The sequence below is a fragment of the Salmo salar genome, chromosome 13, assembly GCF_965601325.2.
Source record: "Salmo salar chromosome 13, fSalSal1, whole genome shotgun sequence".
NCBI lineage: Eukaryota > Metazoa > Chordata > Actinopteri > Salmoniformes > Salmonidae > Salmo > Salmo salar.
This window is the reverse complement of record NC_138303.1, coordinates 67,800,491-67,819,692: the sequence shown is the minus strand read 5'-3', so window position 1 is coordinate 67,819,692 and position 19,202 is coordinate 67,800,491. Positions and strand designations below refer to the sequence as shown.

General features: G+C 43.6%; 1 protein-coding gene across 3 annotated transcripts in view; it reads right to left on the bottom strand.

The window, feature by feature from the left end:
* The window catches only part of LOC106567580 (glutamate receptor 4), a 179,368-nt gene that overhangs the window by 47,358 nt on the left and 112,808 nt on the right, over window positions 1-19,202 (bottom strand). For 2 of the 3 annotated variants that reach the window (XM_014137067.3, XM_014137066.3), the window contains exons 7-9: window positions 13,946-14,113; window positions 13,648-13,752; window positions 12,402-12,506 (exon numbers count right to left, since the gene is read on the bottom strand). In XM_014137067.3, coding sequence (XP_013992542.1) covers window positions 12,402-12,506; window positions 13,648-13,752; window positions 13,946-14,113 — 378 coding nt within the window. Of the gene's footprint in view, window positions 1-9,330; window positions 11,138-12,401; window positions 12,507-13,647; window positions 13,753-13,945; window positions 14,114-19,202 lie in introns of those variants that run through there. The other variant, XM_014137071.3, reaches the window with a different exon arrangement.

The following is a 19,202-nucleotide window of genomic DNA, read 5'->3' as shown; positions in this document are numbered from 1 at the left end:
CAGTATGAGAAAGAGAGAGAGAGAGACAGAGCGAAAGAAAGAAAGAGAAAATGAGAGGGAGTATAAGGGAGAGAAAGAAAGTGAGACACAGAGAGGGTCAGAGATATAGACAGACAGAAAGACAGAAAGAGAGAGAGAGATGTGTAGTGAGGACGAACAGCGTACATTCTCTTTCCTCCTGTACTCAGTGTAAAAAAAAACGTTCCATAAGGAACTGCTAAAGCTGCCCGTTCCTTTACTAATGGCAGGAAATCAATCATCTGATTTGCTGATGCCGAAAAAAAATAATCTAGATAAAAAAACTCCCTCAGTTGACAGTTCATAGTTTTTTTTTTTATTAAATCTTCGTGGAACGTGGCCAAATGTATATTGAGAACAAGCAATATATTCTGGGGTTCTGCTCGACATCACACTGCCCCAGGGCATTTGAAGCAATAGTAAACCAAAAGCTGAGGCATTTTTTAAGACATTGGCGAGATACATTTACATTAAATGGTTTTCTTTTCACAGCAGCTTTCAGGGCAAATATCAGAAAACAGTAATGGTGTCATGGTGCAAGAAAAAATGGTTACAGTAAAATATGTAGATAAAACACTATGTAACAGGAAAAAAGGTAGAAAAATGCTTAAAGAAAGGTGAAAAACATTGAAAGAACACTAAAAGACTCAAGACTCTTCACATCCAAGTTGATCATGGCTGACAAGCTGGCCAATAATCTCCCACACCACATCAGTGGATAATGAACACAATTAGACATGGTGTTACACACACACGCGCGCACACACACACACACACACACACACACACACACACACACACACACACACACACACACACACACACACACACACACACACACACACACACACACACACACACACACACACACACACACACACACACACACACACACACACACACACACTATTTTAGAGGGGGCAAGAAGTACGTGAAGATAGAGGGGGGTTGGATTTCACAATTTTCAAACACCTGAAACAGCTTTTTCCTGCAATCTAGTGCCATAATCATTATGCCTAATTCTGTCAAAACATACAGTATGTCTATTTTTATGGATAACTCTTTGCTTGTTCAAATGTAATTATGAGGGTGTCCTTATGACTGTTGTAAATCACACATCTAAATATACTGCACTATGTTGCTCACCTGTACTATGCCAGCAAGCAAGAAGCTTCAAAGCATAGTCACTTTTATACCTCCTGAATCAAACCCGCTCTTTTAGGGGAGCGAGTCAACCAGCGCAAACCCAAAGGAAGACGAGGTGGGCTCGAAGGGGACGAAATCCACCCCCAGCCCACCTGAGGAGGTGGAGTCAGAACCACAACAAGGACTTTTGGTGATCAACATATCACCAGGGCCTCTCACGGATGCCCAAGTGTCAGTCCTGAGTAAAGGACTCTCTTTCTCCCCTTCTAATAGGATGGCACCCTTGGCATTGAAAGTTGACACTTTCAAATTTGTTCGCCAATTACATTTAAATAATTTATTATTTCTTAATAGGCAACCATTGTGTAATGGCAATGGAGTGTTTAGACACTACAATGCATCTGGTATTTCTGATGTGAGAAAACAAACAGCTTTCAAAAAGAAGTCGAGTTTTGTCCGACCAATACGAAAGTGTTTTACCACCCGAGAACACAAATGTCATATACACTACATGGCCAAAGTATGTGGATATACCTTCAAATGAGTGGATTCGGCAATTTCAGCCACACCAGTTGCTGACAGATGTATAAAATCGAGCACATAGCCATGCAATCGCCATAGACAAACATTGGCAGTAGAATGGCCCGTACTGAAGAGCTCAGTGACATTCAACGTGACACTGTCATAGAATGCCACCTTTCCAACAAGTCAGTTGGTCAAATTTCTGCCCTGCTAGAGCTGCCCTGGTCAACTGCAAGTGCTGTTATTGTGAAGTGGAAACTTCTAAGAGCAACAATGGCTCAGCCGCGAAGTGGTAGGCCACACAAAATCACAGAACAGGACTGCCGAGTGCTGAAATGCGTAGTGCAAAGAAATCGTCTGTCCTCGGTTGCAACAATCACTACCGAGTTCTAAACTGCCTCTGGAAGCAACGTCAGCACAAGAACTGTTCTCGGGAGCTTCATGAAATGGGTTTTCATGGCCGAGCATCCGCACACAAGCCAAAGATCACCAGTCGGCTGGGGTGGTGTAAAGCTTGCTGCCGTTGGACTCATGCTTTTCCATCTGTGTTTGGAGAACGCTACCTGCCCCAATGCATACTGCCAACTGTACATTTTGGTGGAGGAGAAATAATGGTCTGGGGCTGTTTTTCATTCTTCGGGCTAAGCCCCTTAGTTCTAGTGAATGGAAACCTTAACGATACAGCATACGATGACATTCTACACGATTCTGTGCTTCCAACTTTGTGGGGAAGGCCCTTTCCTGTTTCAGCATGACACTGCCCCCATGCACAAAGTGAGATCCATACGGAAATGGTTTGTTGAGATCAGTGTGGGAGAACTTGACTGGCCTGCACAGAGCCCTGACCGCAACCCCATCAAACACCTTTGGGATGAATTGGAACGCCGACTGCGAGCCAGGCCTAATTGCCCAACATCACTGCCCGACCTCCTAATGGTCTTAACTGAATGGAAGCAAGTCCCTGCAGGAATATTCCAACATCTAGTGGAAAGCCTTCCCAGAAGAGTGGAGGCTGTTATACCAGCAAAAGCGGGACCAACATCATATTAATGCCCATAATTTTGGAATGAGATGGTTGACCATTAGGTGTCCTCATACTTTTGGCCATGTAGTGTACATGCTCAAATACATTTTTGGGGTCTCTGTGTCTCCGGTTCACAGACACCCAAATATTACCTATGTATATTTTCACTTAGCCTATTCATTAAAAAGACACACTATTTATCTTTTTATTTTGTGCTATAATTTGCCATTTTCCTTGAAACATATTATTATCATTTTTGTATATTGTTGTGTCTCAGTGAGCCACTAGGCAATACATAGGAGCTAAGTGCAATGGTCAGGTCACTATGAGGAAGACGTCAGCTTGACAATGGATTAAAGTGAGAGATCAATCTCTGCCTTTTTGTTGTTGAGTGCTCCCACTCCTTTTTACCTCAAATTAGTCCTTTTGGAAGTTTTTCTTGGTAAGCCCTTCTAATGCTGCACTATATGTCTAGGATATTACACCCAAATTACAACACTACATGGGATCATAACACACATCATCAATACAGGCACATATCACGGCATTATAATTACTACACAAATATCATGATTATCATAAAGTGCCAGATTACATTTAAACCAGGTATTGTTCTGCATATCTAAGCATACCGATTGAGCTGTCTGCATCCTCCTGACTGGTGGTTATATTTTTAAAGAAAATAAATATGCTTCTCTGCATCTCTGATAAACTCTGGGAACAAAAATGTAAAATAACGTGAGTCTTATTCAGTACACATAGTAAATGTTTGTTTTTCTCTAGTCTAGCAACCTTGCCAGCAGGCATGCCAGCTAAGATAGTTAGACAAGCTACTGTAACTTGATCGATAGCCTGAAATGGCTTTGTGGCTAGTTATGAGGTTAGGAGATTGGGAATCTATCTAGCTGGCTAGCTAAAGCCAACAGTGGCAACCCGTCAGTCAGGGCATGTTTTGAGCCCCACCTGTTTTGCATGTTATTTTGGCATTAAAATGTGTCAAATATCAGTTTGCAAACAATGTAAAAAACAATATTGAGCTAATAAAGCCGCATACAAACTTGATCTCTTTTCTGCTATCTGGAGTAAGGCTGCTCCAAAATGCAGGTGTTTCAGCCTAGCTCAGTGCTTTCTGTGGTGGTGGGACAGCCAGCGGAAAATACGGTGCGTAGGGATTGGTAATGTTCTCTAGTTATGCCGTGATTGGCTCAGTATTCTGTCACTCATGGGGACAATACATCACCTCAAAATCTAAGGGTAGAGCTTGAAAATTCAAGCCCTAGGGTGTCTGTGGTGACGCCTCTAGCACTGAGATGCAGTGCGTTAGACCGCTGCACCACTCGGGCTCCCGAGTGGCACCTCACCTCAGTGCAAGAGGTGTCACTATAGAAACCCTGGTTCGAATCCAGGCTGTATCACAACTGGATGTGATTGGGAGTCCCATAGGGCAGCGCACAATTGGCCCAGTGTAGTCCGTCATTGTAAATAAGAATTTGTTCTAAACTGGCTCTCCTAGTTAAATAAAAGGTAAAAACAATAAAATAAGTGCCCATCCAAGAAGGCTCAAGGTCATTGGCCACAGATAAAATGATTTCAAATCACGTTATATATCTACAGTAACTTTGATAGGACTGATACTTTCAAAATCATTCATCATGAATCAAGTCGACAATCTACGGGCATATTCTTTTCAATCCTTGTCATATGTGACTTGTTTCAGGAAACTAGGTGTATGTTGCAGGACACTACTTCACAGGAGAGCCATTTGAACATAAAAAAAGTTTTGGGGCAGAAATGCCTTCTCGAACATGTGAACTTTCATGTGCCTAAATAACTAACTTGTATGCCATCTGTAAATACGAATAAAATTTTTAAATTAGAAGTCTAGTTGGTTTAGCCACAGAAAAAGACCTTCCCGCTAGCCAGATAATGAGTGGGCTGGACATGCCGAGAGATGAGTTTGGATTGGTCTGCCATACAGTATAGCACGCTTCTATCTATTTGAGCTGGTCAGTATGTCTTGGTAATCCTGTCTAACACTGCATTTTTTTAAATGGGGGTGGCAGGAAGCCTAGTGGTTAGAGCGTTGGGCCAGTAACTGAAAGGTTGCTAGATCGAATCCCCGAGCTGACAAGGTAAAAATCTATTGTTCTGCCCCTGAACAAGACAGTTAACCCATTGTTCCTAGGCCGTCATTGTAAATTAGAATTTGTTCTTATCTGACTTGCGTAATTAAATTGTTGCCAGCAGCACAGTTACAGTCACCAACGCTCTGGATAACATGAAAACAGCCTAACCAGCTCTGCTAAGGCGAGTAAAATGGTCAGAGTGGGGTGTTTTCTCATTTGTGTCTGGAAGTAGCTAGCAAGTTAGCCAATGTTAGCCAGTTAGCTTGGGTGCTTGACTGCCGTTGTGAGGTCAGAATGTTCGGATCAACCCTACTCATCGGCCAGAGTGTCCAGAGTGCAGTCTGAATGCTCCAAGAGCGAAACGCTCTGAATTTACGAACAGACAATCTGACAGCACAGTTGCAGTCACTAACGCTCTGGATAACATAAAAACAGCCTACCCAGCTCTGCTAGGGTGAGTAATGTTCAGTAAGCCATTCTTTGTGTCTGGAAGTAGCTTGCAAGTTAGCTTGGGTCCTTGACTTCTGTTGTTAGTACAGAACACTCGGATCAACCCTTAAAGAGATGGGTGGGGCTAAAGCTTAAGAGGGTGTGAATGATGCTGAATGGGTGTAGACAAAGAAGGGCTCTCCAGTAGTAGTACCAAAATATTCAAAGGCCATTTTCTCAAAAGTGAATTTACAAGTTTATCAACTTTCAATGCAGAATTACTTTCCTATTGGTCCTCAACTGTGGTGCATGATATACCATTTTGAGAAATAATAGATAAAACGTATTGGTGCTCATCGGCCATAAGTATTACACAACTCGGAAATCGCAAATTCAGCAATGAGTGGTTTGGATGGAATCAGCGGCTAACTGCAAGCATTGCAAAGCAATCACTAGCGTGCTATTCAGTGGAGTGGGGTCCCAAGTCTGGATTTAAGGGTCTCATTTCCAAGCTTAAAAGGATAAACATTCAATATTGGACATGCTGTCAATCCAGCATGACATCTGCCGTGCTCAAAACAACTGGAATCTTGGAACTGGGAAATCTCGGACTTCAGTGAGTTCCTGTTCAAGTGAGCACAGCACAAGGTGAGTCCAAAAATGTATTGTATGCTGCTGCATAAATTATGCAACGTGCCAGGGAGATATGTACATTTACATTACATTTTAGTCATTTAGCAGAATATATGTATGTATACTGTAGCTAAGAAAGCTTTCATTGTCTGCTTATATGCCCCCTTTATTTATCCAACGATTCTGACTTGGTGTACAGGTAGAATACTGTAAGAATGGCCCATGTTCTGAATTCTGTCGCTGTACATTTAAAAAGTTCAGAATTCTGTCTCTGTACATTTCAAAAGTTCTGATTTATATATATATCTAGACTAGGTCCATTATAGCTTGTTGATTAATGTCTTAATCAAAATTATGGATTGCCTTTTATCCGCTCGCCGTCCCCTTATGCCATAGTTTGTACATCTCAATTGTTAGTAGAAACCATTTTTGTTTAAGCAAGTTAGCCATATCAGAAATGTTTTTTTATAAGGCAGTAAAAGAGGCTGAATGAAGAGTTTCGCTGCCAGACAAGGCTCCGCTGATAGCCAGGTGTAGCAGTGGTATGGTGTTGGGACTGCTGTTGGGACAGCTTTATGTAGGCCCTAACAGTTTGTGGGCACAGTTTGTCACCGTTATAGTGCAATTAATGTATTGTTTAGTGTTGTGTTGTGTAGTGGCTTTGCTGGCATGCATCTAAAAAAAATGTGGGGAGTTTGCCCCACCAAGATTCACATGCTAAAATTGCCACAGAGAGCCAACATCATAAACTTGCTAGGTGGCTAGTGTTAGAGAAGCAACAAAACATTTTTGTTTTATTTATTCATCAAGAAAGTATCAATAGGCTACATAGCTTGATCAAATAGATGTACAAACATACCTCCTGGGAGTCCTGCCCATCACTATACACTCTCTCCTCCTCTTTGCTCCACGCTGCACCTTGGAAGGAACCACTTACAAGGGAGAATGGGGGGGTACTCTTTGCCTGGTCCAGTCAGTGTGACCCCTCTGCAAAATACCGCTGATAAATATTTTTTTATAAATAATTATGTCAAACGTGGGCTTAAATATGAAGTTTAGTAATTAATTAAACATCTGAATTTTCTTTTAAGAGGACCAATCTGAGGGTGCACGTGCCCTTGTGCCCTGTATGAGCATGATACATCTGCACACACACGTATATATTGAAGACAATAAATGCATGTGAGTTGACATTCAAATTGACAGATACAGTCTGTGAGATGAGGAGTACGTACAACAAGAAGCATCAGAATGATGGCTCTAGACTATATACTTGGCTATATATTGACCTTAAACATCCAATCACACTAGGGTGTTTTTTTGTGTGTTTTATGACACCAAACCTTAATTCTAACCCTAATTCTAACCCTAACCACTAAGCTTAAAATACACTGAAAAAAAATATAAACGCAACATGTAGCGTTGGTCCCATGTTTCATGAGCTGAAATAAAAGATCCCCAAAAATTATTACGCACCAAAAGCTTATTTCTCTCAAATTCTGTGCACAATTTTTTTAATCCATCCACCTGACAGTTGTGGAATATCAAGAAGTTGATTAAATAGCATGATCATTACACAGATACACCTTGTGCTAGGGACAATAAAAGGCTGCACTAAAATGTGCAGTTTTGTTACAGTACACAATGCCACAGATGTCTCAAGTTTTGAGGGAGTGTGCAATTGGCATGCTGACTGCAGGAATGTCCACCAGAGCTGTTGCCAGAGAATTTAATCTTAATTTCTCTACCATAAGCCGCCTCAACATTATTTTAGAGAATTTGGCAGGATGTCCAACCGGCCTCACAAATGCAGACAATGTGTAATCACGTCAGCCCAGAACCTCCACATCTGGCTTCTTCACCTGCGGGATGGTCTGAGATCAGCCACCCGGACAGGTGATGAATCTGTGGGTTTGCACAAGAATTTCTGCACAAACTGTCAGAAAACATCTCAGGGAAGCTCATCTGCATGCGCGTCGTACTCACCAGGGTCTTGACCTGACTGCAGTTTGCCGTCGTATCCGACTTTAGTGGGCAAATGCTCACCTTTGATGGCTACTGGCACGCTGGAGATGTGTGCTCTTCATGGATGAATCCCGGTTTCAACTGTACCGGGGAGATGGCAGACGTGCGTCGTGAGGGCGAGTGGTTTGCTGATGTCAACGGTGAGAACAAAGTGCCTCATGGTGGGGGTGGGATTATGGTATGTATGGGCAGGCATAAGCTACAGACAATGAACAAAATTGCATTTTATCGATGGCAATTTGAATGCAAAGCGATACCGTGACAAGATTCTGAGGCCCGTTATCGTGCCATTCATCCACCGCCTCATGTTTTAGCATGATAACGCACGGCCCCAAGTCGCTAGTATCTCGTACACAATTCCTGGAAGCTGAAAATGTCTCAGTTCTTCTATGGCCTGCATACTCACCGGACATGTCTCCCATTGAGCATGTTTGGAATGCTCTGGATCCACTTGTACGAAAATGGTGTTCCAGTTCCAGCCAATATCCAGCAACTTCGCACAACCATTGAAGAGGAGTGGGACAACATTCCACAGGCCACAGTCAACAGCCTGATCAGCTCTATGTGAAGGAGATATGTCGCGCTGCATGAGGCAAATGGTGGTCACACCAGATACTGACTGGTTTTCTGATCCACACCCCTACCTTTTTTTGTAATGTATCTGTGACCAACAGATGCATATCTGTATTCCCAGTCATGTGAAATTCATAGATTAGGGCCTTATGAATGTATTTCAATTGACTGATTTCCTTATGAACTATAACTCAGTAAAATCTTTGAAATTGTTGCGTGTTGCGTTTATATTTTTGTTCAGAGTAGCTTGTTTTCCATGTGGGGGCTGGCGAAATGTTCCCAAATCCCTGGAATTGTTCTTGTTTTACTAACCTTATGAGGACTTCTAGTCCCCTCAAGGATATTAAAACCAAAACGCAGGGGGCCGGAGACTCCTTTGGTGTCTTCAGAGTTAGGTACTGTAAATCGGCCTTTAGTTTTTCTCCAAAAACAGTACACATAGAGAGGCCTTAGTATCCCTGGGGCAATTTAGAGAGTGGACAGAGGAATGTTATAATGAAGAATGTGTTTGTTTTAGTTGATCGTTTTTTTTATGTATATTAATGTTTGTCTGTGCTGAATTTTAGTTGTTTCTATTGTATTAGATTCTTTTGAAATTGTATGTGCATGGCTCCCTTGAAAAAGAGACACTGGTCTCAATGGTGACTCCCTGCTAAAATTCAACTCTCTCTCTCTCTCTCTCTCTCTCTCTCTCTCTCTCTCTCTCTCTCTCTCTCTCTCTCTCTCTCTCTCTCTCTCTCTCTCTCTCTCTCTCTCTCTCTCTCTCTCTCTCTCTCTCTCTCTCTCTCTCTCAAAACAGCTCCTCTGTGTCCCAGTCATCACCAACCACTTATTGCACAAATCAAACCTTTATTTTTCCCTTGGCTGCATGACATTCAATAAATTGAGCACATTTCAAGCATGAGTAGAAAAAGCTATATGAAAACGTCCAAGGTGCTTTCTCAGCTGAGGTTCAGGTGCTATCAGTAAGTCCCCACAGCTGCTGTGGTTGGGAAAAAACACCATTCTGTTGCCTTGTCCTTGATATGAGGGTGAAATGGGTATTTGATTTCTGACATACCCTCATTTCTAGTTCTCGAATACCTTTCTGATTCTGACATACCAATCAGCAAACAGGGGACATCCTAAAGACATTAGGAAATGTTTCCCTTTGGTCCCTTGTAGGGTTTTGGCACAATTTTGTCCCATGTACGCTCTGAAAAGGTTAAAACATGACGTTTACCTCGCTACCATAAGGAGACATTCAGTACTGTAGGCCTAAAAAGGTGTGCAGCTCCAAGCCAAAATACATTCAGTCAGAGTGCCATTGTGATAAAGTATTTTCATTATCTGACTTAACACCGATTTTAATGGCTTTTTTGTGCGAAACGCTTTGAAGAATATAGCCTATGAATCGGGCGAGCGACGGACAAAGGCGTTTACTATCAGTCTCGAGATGAGCCATATTCAGAGCTACCACTGTGGATGAATGATTACTATACCAGTCCAAATGAAGGCTTGTCATCAGAAATAATTGCATATTTACATGACAAACAGCTGAACAGACGCTACCTGGCTCTTTTCAAAGTTTAGTGTGAATGAAACTTCACTATAGGCGAATCAAGTGGGAGCTCCTAGACGGCATCCATATTAGGAAGTATAACAACTGACGACCTCCTAATGATGCCCTACTCCTGATATCTCATCCATCCTCTCCCAAAACTTTATCGATCAACTTTGTATCTGACAATAACAAACTTCTGTACAGTTGAGGTTCAATGCATTACCAAACCAGGTTTGAGTTACAGTTTCGGCTTATCATAGTTGGCAAAGAATGTAATACGGAAGTAAAAGCTTAATTGGTGTGTATTACAGTAAACAAACATTATCAAGTGCATTATCAAGTGCATTATCAAGCGCAAACACACATTACAGATGCTATCCCAGACAGCCAGCATAGTTAAACACTGATATTATCATGCTCTATGGAAGCGTGGTGATGTGGTTTGTATGAGCTGAAATTAGGCAGTGCTTTAGAAGGTACGTTATAAAGCTCTTATATACAAAAGCTGAATGGAAACTCACAGATTCAGAGCAGCCTCAGAGCATTTTTGAAGTTAGTTTGTTAAAATCATCTTAACATCCATTTCAATATCAAATATTGTATCAACCATAATCACCTGGAATATGCCAGGCATGGAAATTCATGTAATAAAAACATTTATATCCTAGAGTTGTTTGAGACACGCACACGCACGCACGCACACACACATACGCAGTTAAGTACAACCATGTTGATGTGATGCTGATAAGAAGAACAAGCATTCTTGTGGCCTTAGGCAGGACGAAGGGTCCATTGTGGCTCCTATCTCTCTCCATCTAAAAAAAACACGTAATTTGGTCAGACTGTGTCCATTTTGTGTCTTCTTGAGGGGATTCATTTTGGCTCTGGATAGATCCATCCCTTGGGTCAGTTAACTAATATGGTGTGCGTTAGAAGTCATGACGCAGCTCTCTGTTGCATCAGTCTGTTTCTTTAGGGGGTTCACTCTGGCTCTGGTTACGTCCAATACCGTCCGTCAGTTTCCCAATATGGGCTTTCATTTGGGCTCTGCTTGTGTCCAGTTTCTCAGTTTCTTAAAATGGGTTTCCTCACCAGGGGCTGAAAAGAGGAGGATTCTGCTGAGGTATGACTCTCCAATCCCATTTCCATCCCTCCTCTACTCACTCTGTCTTTTCTTACCCTGTTCTCTCCATCTCCTCTTATCTAGTCAGCCACCTTCACTCTCAGAAACAAAGCACATCTTCACCGTTTTCACACTATCATGCCGACCCGAACCAAACTGTGCCAAACTGTGGAAATGTTCTTTTAACATTGTCCTTTTCAGCTTAGTTCCAGCAACTATGATGGATGCGTAACCAGGCCAGCTCAGCACAGCTTGGTTTGGCTCGGCTCGGTTCGGCTCAGTAGTATGAAAAGCCTTCTCATTTAGTACCCATAGTTAACATTCCATGCAACCGGTGGCCATTTTGAATTGTGGTACAGACAGGGTTACAGTATTAGTCCAAATTTAACTAACAGAAACCAAGCAAACAGGCAGCCATTTTGTGTCCAAGGTATCAGTTGGGTCCTGCAGGCCTACTAGTAAGTAAACAATGAGTGCTGTGGAAGAGAGAGTTGGGCCCAGAGAGTTGTGTGTATGTTTCTGTGTGCACACTTGTGTCTGTGGGTTTGTGAGTACATGCATTTGCCTGTGTGTGTGTGTGTGTGTGTGTGTGTGTGTGTGTGTGTGTGTGTGTGTGTGTGTGTGTGTGTGTGTGTGTGTGTGTGTGTGTGTGTGTGTGTGTGGGCGCATGAGTGTCCATGAGTGTCCATGTGTTTGAGTAATAGAATCTGACTTTGTCTGGCCACATTGACTGACAGCTGTTAAAATGCGGCTGTAGCAGTCTCTGGCAAGGATACAGAATGCAGCTCATGCATTTTATAAAGGGGACTAGACTAGTCATGGCAGGTACAGCACTTAGTGACGTTTTTACAATCTCCATCACACCCAGTGGAACATCTCAAAAGCATCTGCAGAGCCACTGTTGACGTGTGTTTTGGATAAGGTGTGTATTTGTGTGACTGAAGGAAGGTAGAGTAAAGCTCTTCCGGGGAGAACACTAAGACTTGAGAGTGCTAGACCTCTAGTACGCTCAACTGAAAGGATACCATTCGTTTAAAGTATACTAAAATGAACTAATAGTTTATAGTATATACTCATTAAGTATGTAGTATACCGTATGTTAGTATGGGTATTCGAACACAGCTTAAGACTTGAGAGTGCTAGAGGGTGTGTGTGTCTGTGTCGCTTTTGTGTGTGTGCGCACACGTGTGTCTCTGAACACAGGCGCATGTGTGTTAGTAGGGTTGTAGTGCGTCTTACCATGATAGTGGTGACCACGACAGTTCTGTTCTCCATGATTTCGTTGGGATTGAGGGCTTCATTCTGGATCAGAACCAGCTTGTCTGAATCCGTCCAGTAACCCATCTGGAGACAATGAGAGGACTGTGAGTGAAACGGCCATGGTGTGCGTGCGTGCGTGGTATGATTTCTTTGTTGTTTGAATGCGTTTGTCATGATTACTCACCGTAGAGTATGTGTCGTTTCCAGTATTTTTGTGTTAATTATGTGGTGTTAGGATCTATGAGACTATCTGAGATATTTTGTGTATACAAGCAAAGGAGAAGAGTCACACAAATCTTATGCTTGGTTGTGCCATGTATAAAAATGCACAATGTTTAGTTTTTTATTATACAGTATATGAATCTGAGTCATATAATAGGTGAGTCAAGCTAAGGAAGTGAATATGTCTGCCAAATAAATTGTTATATACTGTTTTATACATGGTATATAATAAAGCTAGACAGGGTTTTATTTCATCCTGGTGGTGTCTGCCATTGAGCAGGAAGAAGGGAGGGGAGAGAGAAAGGGATGGCATGTACGCATAGGTGTATTTGACCCTAAGCATGCAGAGCCAGCCTGTGGGTAGGCCCAACCACCCCTCCACTTCCTCCCCCTCTCTCTCCTCCATCACTCTCTCTCTCTACTGCTCCACCTCTCTCTATTCACGTACCGTAGTTGGCTGGAGTCCTGCACGTACACACACACACACACACACAGCACTGAAAATAATATACAGGACACGGCAAAATACACACACACACACACACACACACACACACACACACACACACACACACACACACACACACACACACACACACACACACACACACACACACACACACACACACACACACACACACACACACACACACTCTCGAAGCCTGAGTATACTGTTCACGCTACTGTTCATCACTAATACACAATACCCAGGTTCTACAGACACACAGACAATAATAACAGGATAAACAGATAAACAGATGTTCACTCTCTTCTGGCATTTTAAACCATGGAAATTGAAAATGAAAAGAAACAACGTTATTTGTTATTCAAATTATTATGGTATAGTGGTATTATGGTGTAGTTATTATGGTGATAGCTAGAAAGCATGGGCAGTGATGGAAATTGAGAATAAAATGAACCATATAGTAAATAGATATTCAAACATATAGTTATTATGTTTTCAAATGACTGGGTTAGGTGGGTGGACCAGTAGTCATCTTACTCGTCTGGGTCCGTTGTTCTTCAGCTCAAACACGTCCATGGTGTAGTTGACCCTGCGTCCATAGTGGTCAAACTGGACATTACCTGTTAATCCCTGCAGCCAGACCTGTACACAGGACAAAACACTATCACCAGAGTCACATAGAATGCAGGTATACCTTCGTTCTATTTTAAATAAGAGAACATTTCACAGGAAACAGTTTGTAGTGTTGACAGTTTGTCCTTTGTGGACATCATAGAGTTTGCAGAAATGAGGTAATTCATGAACCGAAATGGCTTTGAGGTGCAGTGGTAGATACCTGTTTGAGGGTGCGCTCCAAGTCGATGCCCTGATTCCAGGGGGCGGCGGGGTTAGCCAGACAGTCCCCAGCGTTGCCCCGGCGAGAGATGTCAACCTTCTGCCTACGCAGGTTCCTGAAGGCCTCTGCCATCACCATCACGCCGTCGTACGTCAGAGCCGACGTGTACTGGGGAACAGGAGAGAATCGTCAGGTGTGTGTGTGGTAGGGGGATGAAAAGAGGGAAAAGTTTCTGCGTGTGTGCACTGGGCATAAAAACACATTATTTGCGGCAAGGAAGATTGTTGCATTGTGACAAACTCTCTCGACGTGTGACGCCAAGCACTACCGTTCATTACCAATCAGATAACAATAATCCATGCTATAAAGTACAAGTTATTTTTCCACATTCTGTTGTGTTTCAAAGTGGAATTAAAATTGATTTAATTGAAAAAAGAAATGGTCAACGGTCTATACAAAATATTTTAACTGTGTGTCTTTCTGGGTAAGTCTCTAAGAGCTTTCCACACTGGCATTGTGCAACATTTGCCTGTGTTTATCGCTATTCCGTTTATAATAATAAAAAAAAACTCCCTAGTCCTTTCCGATGACAAGCATACCCATAACATGATGCAGCCACCACCATGCTTGAAAATATGAAGAGTGGTACTCAGTGATGTGTTGTGTTCGATTTTAACTTATTTCGGCTTGCCATAACAAAGGGGTTGAATACTTATTGACTCAAACCATTTCAGCTTTTCATTTTTTATTCATTTGTAACTTCTAAAAACATAATTCGACTTTGACATTATGGGGTATTGTGTGTAGGTCAGTGACACAAATGTTTTATTTAATCTACTTTCAATTTCGTCTGTAACACAACAAAATGCGGAAAAAGTCAAAGGGTGTGAATACTTTTTGAAGGCACTGTAACTTTGCCTCTGGCCTGGGGGAATCCTACTCATTAACCCAGTTCTCCCTCATCCCTCCCTCGCTCATTACAGCTCTCTGTGGGGGGCGCAGTGTGGGTATGTGTGGAGGGTGGGGGGCACAGGGTGCGTGTGTGTGTGGGTAGGTAGGTGGGAGGGTGAGGGGGTCTTCTGTGTGTATGTGTCTGTGGACCATCAACCCCCTGTCGGGGCAGACATGCTTCCTATATCAATGTGGGGCAAGGGGGGCGATAAACAGTTTGATAACCCCGGCTGATGCCAGTCGCACCCTGGGCACGAATGTTAGCACCAACTGGCACAGGCAGGCCATCAATAAGAGTCTGGGCACTTGAAGAGATAAGAGGGACAATCCTGCCAAAAAGTTATGAGGGTGTTGTGGCTGTTTGGTTGACCTCCATCTAGACTGTGACCAGGACATAGTGGTGCTCCACTCAATACAGCAATGATGAATGGTGCTACTGTACAGCAGAGACTGAGAGGCTGTTTGGTAGGGAGAACATTGGAATGGTGATAACGGATGAAAAACACACTCTTACACACACACACCTCCAACTCAATCATCAAGTTTGCAGACGACACTACAGTGGTAGGCTTGATTACCAACAACGATGAGACGGCCTACAGGGAGGAGGTGAGGGCCCTCGGAGTGTGGTGTCAGGAAAATAACCTCACACTCAACGTCAACAAAACAAAGGTGATGATCGTGGACTTCAGGAAACAGCAGAGGGAGCACCCCCCTCTCCACATCGACGGGACAGTAGTAGAGAAGGTGGAAAGTTAAGTTCCTCGGCGTACACATCACGGACAAACTGAAATGGTCCAATGGTTTTTCTCTCTCTTCTCCCAGTCTTTCTCTCTCCCTCTCTCCATCTATTCCCTCTCTCTTCTACCTCCTACCGCTCTCTCTCCCTCCCTCCATCACTCCCTCCCTCCTTCTCCCCTCTATCCCAAGGCAGTGCAGCTCAGCACTCAGAGCTTCTGACTCATGATGTGGGTGGTGGGTGACTGCTGGTCACCGAGACCCTTAAAGGGACAGTTATTTATTTAAGTTTTAGCTTATTTTCAACTTCTTTGTTGTTGTTTTATCCAAACCGTTTTTAAAGTTCCTTTGCTGGTTATTTAGCAACAACCAGAATCTCATGGCTAGCATTTTTGGAGCATGAAGCCATGCTGGTGAAAATGAATTGATTCAGTTAGCAGTGCATTTAAAAGCATGGGGAAAGCAACCTCGCTCCTCTCTGCATTAGGCAGAGCTATTTCCCAAGGCTTTTTTGATCCGTTTCCCCTGGGATCGCTACACTCTGGATGTTGCCAAGCCAAGCCTGATAGAGTGCAGTCCAGTGCAGTCAAGTGCAGCAGGCCAGCTAAAGTTAGCTAAAGCAGCTAAAGTTAGCTAATGCCCATGGCCATGGCCCCCTAGCAAGAGTGGAGCTCCCTCAGGCATTGGGCTCTACTATTCCAACACTGAGAAAATCCACAGGTGTGATTGAGATACAATCCCATTGCCTGGCACTGGAGGAGATGGCTGCCGTTTTACGGTCTCCTAAACAATTGTGCTATTGTGTGTGTTATTTCGCATTATTTGTAACTTATTTTGTACTTAAATGTTTCTGCCGAAAAGAGCTTCTAGATATCAGGACAGCGATTACTCACCTTGTTCTCGACAAAGATTTTTTTCTTTAACGATTCGGACACAAAGGATTTATTTCAGACACCCGACAAGGCCCAAATCCCCGTGATTCGCATGAGAAAGAAATATCGGGGATGTAGGTCGGGTGCCTTGTAAAGATCAGATGACGTGCAGGTAATAGACCATCAGTTCTATTAGCCAACGCACAATCATTTAATAACAAAATAGATGAGCTACGATCACGAATATCCTACCAACGGGACATTAAAAACTGTAATATCTTAAATTACACAGAGTCGTGGCTAAATGCATCGGCAGGATAGAACAGCCACCTCCGATAAGACAAGGGGTGGCATTCCGTGTCTATTCGTAAACAACAGCTGGTGCAAGAAATCTAATCGTAAGACAGTCTTGGGGTTTTGCTCACCTGAGGTAGAGTATCTCATGATAAGCTGTAGACCACACTATTTACCAAGAGAGTTTTCATCTATATTTTTTGTAGCTGTCTATTTACCACCACAAACCGATGCTGGCGCTAAGACCACACTCAATGAGCTGTATAAGGCCATAAGAAAACAGGAAAATGCTCATCCAGAGGCGGCACTCCTAGTGGCCGGCAATTTTAATGAAGGGAAACTTAAATCCATTTTACCTCATTTCTACCAGCATGGTAAATGTGCAACCAGAGGAAAAACAACTCAAGACCATCTTTACTCCACACACAGAGACGTGTACAAAGCTCTCCCCCGCCCTCCATTTGGCAAATCTGACCATAATTCTATCCGCCTGATTCCTGCTTACAAGCAAAAACTAAAGCAGGACGCACCAATGACTCGGTCAATAAAGAAGTGGTCAGATGATGCAGATGCTAAGCTACAGGACTGTTTTGCCAGCACAGACTGGAATATGTTCCGGGATTCTTCCGATGGCATTGAGGAGTAGACCATATCAGTCACTGGCTTCTAAGGCACTGCATCTCAGTGCTAGAGGCGTCACTACAGACACCCTGGTTCGAATCCAGGCTGTATCACAACCGGCCGTGATTGGGAGTCCCATAGGGAGGCGCACAATTGGCCGCGTCGGCCGGGTTTGGCCGTCATTGTAAATAAGAATTTGTCCTTAACTGACTTGCCTAGTTAAATAAAGGTGAAATAAAATAAAAAATAAAATTGGCAAGTGTCTGTAATACCAACATGTTTCAAGCAGACCACCATAGTCCCTGTGCCCAAGAACACTAAGGTAACCTGCCTAAATGACTACCGACCCATAGCACTCACGTCTGTAGCCATGAAGTGCTTTGAAAGGCTGGTCATGGCTCACAACACCATTATCCCAGAAACCCTAGACCAACTCCAATTTGCATACCGCCTCAAAAGATTCACAGATGATGCAATCTCTATTGCACTCCACACTGCCCTTTCCCACCTGGAGAAAAGGGACATCTACGTGAGAATGCCATTCATTGACTACAGCTCAGCGTTCAACACCATAGTGCCCTCAAAGCTCATCACTAAGCTAAGGACCCTGGGACTAAACACCTCCTTCTGCAACATCCTATAGGGAGGTCAGAGACCTGGCCATGTGGTGCCGGGATAATAACCTCTCCCTCAACATGATCAAGACAAAGGAGATGATTGTGGACTACAAGAAAAGGAGGACAGACCATGCCCCCATTCTCATCGACGGGGCTGTAGTGGACCACATCAACAACAAACTATCATGGTCCAAACACAGCAAGACAGTCGTGAATAGGGCACGACAAAGCCTATTCCCCCTCAGGAGATTGAAAAGATTTGGCATGGGTCCTCAGATCCTCAAAAAGTTCTACAGCTGCACCATCGAGAGCATCCTAACCAGTTGCATCACTGCCTGTTATGGCAACTGCTCGGCCTCCGACCGCAAGGCACTACATAGGGTAGTGCATACGGCCCAGTACATCACTGGGGCCAAGCTTCCTGCCATCCAGGACCTCTATACTAGGCGATGTCAGAGGAAGGTCCAAAAAATTGTCAAAGACTGCAGCCAACCTAGTCATAGACTGTTCTCTCTGCTACCGCACAGCAAGTGGTACCGGAGCGCCAAGTTTAGGACCAAAAGAATGCTGTTCATTGACTACAGCTCAGCATTCAACACCATAGTACCCTCCAAGCTCATCATTAAGCCTGAGGCCCTGGGTCTCAACCTCGCCCTGTGCGATTGGGTGCTGGAATTCCTGACGGGCCGCCCCCAGGTGGTGAAGGTAGGAAACAACATCTCCACTTCGCTGATCCTCAACAAGGGTGAGTGCTAAGCCCCCTCCTGTACTCCCTGTTCACCCATGACTGCGTGGTCATGCATGCCTCCAACTCGATCATCAAGTTTGCAGACGACACAACAGTAGTAGGCTTGATCACCAACAACGACGAGACCACCTACAAGGAGGAGGTGAGAGCACCCGGAGTGTGGTGTCAGGAAAACAACTTCTCACTCAACGTCAACAAAAGGAGATGAGCGTGGATTTCAGGAAACAGCAGAGGGAGCACCCCCCATCCACATCGATGGGACAGTAGTGGAGAAGGTGGAACGTTTTAAGTTCCTTGGAGTACACATCACGGACAAACTGAAATGGTCCACCCATACAGACAGTGTGGTGAAATAGCGCCTCTTCAACCTCAGGAGGCTGAAGAAATTTGGCTTGTCACCCAAAACCCTTACAAAC